Below are 6,000 nucleotides of genomic sequence, written 5' to 3'. Positions count from 1 at the left end.
CTAACCCTAACCCTAACCCTAACCCTAACCCTAACCCTAACCCTAACCCTAACCCCACGTCCAGTAACAATATCCCAACTTCTTCCCCCATCAAAATTTTCCCTACAAAAAAGTAAAAAAAATTAGTACCTAAACTAAACCAATTAGATTTTCATCTGCGAAAAATTTCACGTCGGTATCTATTTTTTAACGTGAATTCACGCGACTTTGACAACATACGCCCTCTCCCTTATCCTCGCTTTTCTTCTTCGTTTCCTCCTTCTTCTTCGAATTTTCATAGCATTGCGAAAGCATAGCGGACATGCTTATATCACCACACGCCGATCATTTTGCTGATCATATATATTTTTCAAACTTCAATAAACAATATCTCGAAATTCAGTCATCCAATTTTGATAAAGTTGTGCTCATTGGATTCGCCTCATCGAGACGAGTCAAATGGTGGTATTTTCATTAATTTTGGATCACTAGATGCCAAGATATTCACGATTTTGTATTTCTATTATGAATTATCACATTATATAAAATCAGGGCCGATCTGGCTTGGCTACACCGATATACATTCGGCCGGGCTATAAAAATTGATAAATTTAAGTTTTTTAACGATATAGAATAAAATAATAAACCTTTTTCATTACTAAAATTGATATTTATTAATTTTATATATAAATTTTTAGTATTTAATTAGGAAATTTACTATTTTTAGACTTTAAAACTTTGTACAAAGCCACAGACTTTTAAGCCAACTCTGAAATTTTCATCATATATTTGTTAACCATTTAGAAATATATGGTGAAAAAATGGCATCCTAATTCGCTTGAAACCAAAAGTTACCTATATACTATATTTAGTCAATTTTAATAAATTTGCAATTTTTAGACTTCAAAGTTTTGTACAAAGCCACAGACTTTTAAGCCAACTTTGAAATTTTCATTATATATTTGTTAACCATTTAGAAATATATGGTAAAAAAATGGCATCCTAATTCGCTTGAAACCAAAACTTACTTATATGTTATATTTAGTCAATTTTAAGTAATATATGATTATTTGATTTTAAAACTTTATATATTTTCTAAAATTTATTTTTGTTTACTATTTTAAAAATATAAGATAAAATTAATTATTTTAAAAGTTTTCTATGTGTTATATTTAATCAGTTTTTTTATAAATAGACAAAAAAATTGCTTTAGCAAAATTAGAAAATCCAATCCAATTTAAAATAAAAAAACAATATTTTTTTTTAAATACTTTCATAATTTTTAATTATAAAAAATGGATAACACTTCTACTTTTTCAAATATTTGCAATTTTGATTCCATTGAATGTAATGGAAGAATAAAGCCAATCACTTATAACACTAAAATACCAAAAATCTACTTCGAATTAATTAGTTTCAGGGAATGTATTTGATGCCTAAATACATTACAATCAATTTATTTTAAATGAAACTAGAAATATTAATTATAATAAGAGTTTGTGAAAGATCCAAACATGAATGAATATAAAAATCAATCAAAAAATACAAAAAAAAAATCAAGCAAACTTAATCTTAAAAAGGTTCCAAAAAGATTAATTGAAGTTTTAGAATTAAATGAATCTTCAGAAATTTGTAGTATGTGTAGAAATAAACTGATAAAGATTCTGAATATTTACAAAGAAAAATACAAAGACTCGTATTCCAATTAAAAAAAACAATTTAAATGTAATGATAATTTACAAGCATTGAATCAATGAAACTATACAAGATGAACTAATAGAGGGCTATATGACAAGATGAATCAATAGAAGTTATACAAAATGAATCAATAGAAGTTATACAAAATGAATCAATAGAAACTAAACAAATAAAAACTTGTCAACATCCAAAACATGATGAATACTTAAATCAATCAAAAAATACAAGCAAACAATTTAGTCTTCAAAAAGTTCCAACAAGATTAATTAAAGTATTAGAATTAGATGAACTTGCAATGATTTGCAGTATGTGTAAAAAAAAAACTGATAAAGATTCTCAATATTTACAAACTGAAGAATATAAAGCACCAATTTCTAGAAAAAATAATAATGACAATATATCAAAAATAGGAAATCATACTTATTTATTTAGAAAAGATATCTTATATACTGGAGAAGAATTACAACAATTTGAATCAGATTATCAAGAAATTATGACACAATTAAAAATTTCAAGTGAAATTAAATTAAGTAGTAAAATAATAAAAATGTCTAATATTCTTTATAATAATCAACATAGAGATTAAATCTTAAACCTATTTATGATCCAATAGCTTTTAAAACTATTAAACAGCTGATAAAGATTTAATTGGATTTTTTGATGAATTATATGCTGGAACTAATCCTAATACTAAATCTGAAACAACAAATAATAACAACAAAAAAAAATTAGTTTCTTTACGTTATTTTTTAGCTAGCATTAATAATAAATATATTAATGGAATTAAAGTTGATATTGGATCATACTTGGAAACTTCTGGAGCTTCTTCTTCTTCTATTGATACATTGGCAAATATAGGAGTTTCAGTAACAAGAAAAACAGTAAATCGTAAAAAAAATTTTATTTCAAATGAACACCAACAAACTGTAGATAATTATTGTTTACAAAATATAGAAAATATGTTTATTCTTAATATAGATGATTACCATAATATTCATAGGCGTAATCAACCAACATTGTTACAAACTCACAATATTTATCATTTTGTAACAATATTATTGAATACAAATACTAAAATTCCAAAAATACCATTTTATTCATTAAATAATTTTTCAATACATAATCCTAAAGGAATTGATTCTGGATTAATTATTAATAACATTAAAAATAATTTTATGAATCAATTAGGTAAAAGTTATTATATGCAAAAAGAATTATGGAAAAATTTTTTAATTGAAGATTCTTATGAAAATAGAGTTGAACTACTTAATATTCATAATTATGATGGTAGAATTCAAAATTACCATGAATTAAGATCAATGTCTAATAGCAAATTAGTAGACTTTATTTTGCATCCTTTACATAGTACTTAAGGATTATATTGAATGTTTAGATTATGTATTTAAAGCATTTGAAAGATTAGAAAATATTGAAGAAAATTATTTAAATAATTTTATCATTCCTGTAATTGCTGATTGGCCAGGACAAGTAAATATAAGAAGAGCTATAACACTTAGAATTAAGAAAGGCATTAATTCTGGAGTTCCAGAGCAAGTGTTAAATTTAATTCCTATGATAGGTCCACTTCATGTCTCTTTAAACAGCAGAGAAATACTATTTCAAACATATCATTTCTTTTTTGAGATGCTATATCATAACTTATTTGGAGAAAAAATATTATCTCAAAAACCAAAACAAACAGTAATCAATCTTATTTTACATTTAACTTATCATGGATGGAAAAATATTCGTGATATTGTTACAAAAAGATTTGGAAATTTAAAAGATGCAGAATATCAAATGATGATAGATTTATTAGATAATTCTATTCCACTTATTTTGATATATATGCAATACTTTTTAGAAGTGGATTTTTTGAAGGATATTTAGAAAGTACTGTAAAAATTTGGATATTATTTCAAAGATTGAGAAGACATAATTATAATAAAGTACCACTTATGTTTTTAAGTGATGTATTTTATTGGACTTCAAAAAATCATCCAATAATTAATATTTTAAAAAATAATTTACCAATTTTTAATGATTATTTTGTTGAAAATTTTCATAGCTCTTTAAGGCATCAAACAGCAGAATCAAATTCAGAGTTACAAATTATACAAAAAGCAAAAATTATTGATGCTGAAAGAAATAATAATCCTTTTAAAAATTCTTTTGTTAATTTGAGAAATCCAGCTAAGTCTCAAATTAAAGAATTAAAATCTTTAGAAAAAAGGTTTCATTATTTTTATTCTCAATATTTGATAAGATTCATCAGAATATAGGAAATACAAAACAAATTAATAATGATAGATATCCAAAATTTTATCTTCCAAGTTTTGATATTGAAGTGGATGTAAAGGTACTTCCTTTAGGCTGGAATACACAAAAAATACCAGCAGATGATAAATTTTGTGATGCAAATAATTGTTTATTATCAAATAGTATAGATTTATCTAATGGAATTGTTTTACTTTGTGGACCCAGTTTTTAAAAGAATGTTTAAGTACTTTATATGATGATAAATGTAATTTTTGTTTTGATTATTTATCATCTGGAATTGAGAAAAATATTAAGAGTTTGGATCAAAGATTGTCGACATCATTAAAAGAAAATGAAATCCCTTTATTTGAAAAGGAAAATAATAATGATGATGAAAATGATGAAGAAGAGAATATTGAAAACATATTAGAAAGAACAGAATGTGATGTAGAAAATCAATATGATATAATGTATCAACAATGGTTAAATTATAATGATATATAATTAGTATTAATATAATAATTTTTATTAAATTGCAAAAGTCACTTTATTGAAATTTTTTAATAATAAAAATTAATATTTTATTTTGATTAATGAAAATTAATGAATTATAATTGTATAATTACTCCAACTAATAAGATAAATTATATAATAAAATAATTAGAAGATTCCGAATGCAAATATCTCAAGATATATAACTCCAAATTTTGTAAAATAAAGATGATCGGATTCATCAAGTCCCTAAGCTTTCTAACAAGCTAAAAATCATAAAATTCTGATCACTGGATGCTGAGATAACTGAGATTAACTTTAAAAAAAATCTAATATTAAATGTGATATGATAAAATAGTGATCAACAAATGATCGGCAAATGATCGGCAAAATTGTGATAAAATAGGGATGTCCGCTATGCTGTGCTGGTGGCGAAACACAACACAGTAGGGATAATTTGCCTGTCTTCATGATCGGATTACAATGATCTCCATTCAGTAATTCTACAAGACCTATAAATTATTTGCGATTGCAAAGTAGTAATGATGAGAGCTACAAGAAAATATAGCTTTTTTCACAGTTTGGTTTTTAATGCGGACTAATGTTTCTAATCATTGTCGAAAAACTTAATTCGCAACCTAAGGATGTCCTATGGTACTAGTCTTAATCGGTTGTCATGCTTATTTTACAAATGATACATTTTAGGTAAAATGGAATGATAATCAAAAACGGCACTTCGACATATCGCCAATCCGCAGTTCTGCTTTATTGTGAGCCTGTGACCCAAAGGTCACGAATTTTGATCACATGACTGGTAGCGATCCCAAGAATATAAAGTTTCACGTGACTTCATCAACGAATAAGAATTTTTTTAACCTTTAATAGAGTAAGAGACAATCCTTTGACCATATTATGATTCGAAAATATGTAAACGCCAATGCATAGCATTAAATTCTTAACAGACGAACATGAAAACATCGAACATGCAAGTTATGATTCATTATTAGAAAATAAAATAGAATACATCAAAGTTTCGAAGAAACATTACATAAAACGAATCATATATTACTATTATACTCTTCTATATTTATTCGTTATATACCCTGTACTACAAACTAATTTATTTTAAAACCTAAAGAAATTTAGTCCCATACTAAATTAATTTACGTAAAGCGTCTAATATTTCCACTAAGATCTTCAATCTTGCTTCTTAGGCTTCTCGGATTTTGTCTTCTTGGAATTCTTAGAAATCTGTTGATTTCCTGAAGTTCGTTGAGTCTTGTTGACAATATTACCATGTGACTTTGTTCGTTGCGTTGGAGAATCCGTAGATTCCAAGACAGGTGCTGTTGCTCCCAATCATATTGATTATCTAATGCTGTGCGCATATCAACCTAGTACAATTTTGAAACTTTTCAATCCCTTCATCGTAGAAAGAAATTAATGTGGGTTTCAAAGTAATTTTAATTGAAAAAACGTTTTCGCAACGTTTTTATAATTAATTCAACGAAAAACGTTGCGAAACGTTTTTTCAACGTTTTTTAACGTTAATAATAAGTAATTTAATTTTAA

At 25.5% G+C, this 6,000-nt stretch overlaps 2 protein-coding genes across 2 annotated transcripts; one reads left to right on the top strand and one right to left on the bottom strand.

Annotated features, from left to right (window-relative positions):
- Nucleotides 1–1,493: 1,493 nt before the first annotated feature.
- On the top strand, nucleotides 1,494–4,440 carry OCT59_024574 (uncharacterized protein; the record flags this gene model as incomplete). The annotated part of the gene is made up of 6 exons (XM_066135523.1): nucleotides 1,494–1,614; nucleotides 1,776–2,207; nucleotides 2,311–2,964; nucleotides 3,559–3,910; nucleotides 3,988–4,036; nucleotides 4,162–4,440. The coding sequence occupies 6 exons, from the start codon at nucleotides 1,494–1,496 to the stop codon at nucleotides 4,438–4,440; spliced, it is 1,887 nt and encodes a 628-aa protein (XP_065991532.1).
- A 1,151-nt stretch (nucleotides 4,441–5,591) lies between these two features.
- Nucleotides 5,592–5,816, bottom strand: OCT59_024573 (uncharacterized protein; the record flags this gene model as incomplete). The annotated part of the gene is made up of 1 exon (XM_066135522.1): nucleotides 5,592–5,816. The coding sequence occupies one exon, from the start codon at nucleotides 5,814–5,816 to the stop codon at nucleotides 5,592–5,594; it is 225 nt and encodes a 74-aa protein (XP_065991531.1).
- Between the last annotated feature and the right edge of the window lie 184 nt (nucleotides 5,817–6,000).

Source organism: Rhizophagus irregularis, chromosome 4 (assembly GCF_026210795.1).
Source record: "Rhizophagus irregularis chromosome 4, complete sequence".
NCBI lineage: Eukaryota > Fungi > Glomeromycota > Glomeromycetes > Glomerales > Glomeraceae > Rhizophagus > Rhizophagus irregularis.
Note: the sequence above shows the minus strand (reverse complement) of the source record. Positions and strands in the feature narration are given on the sequence as shown.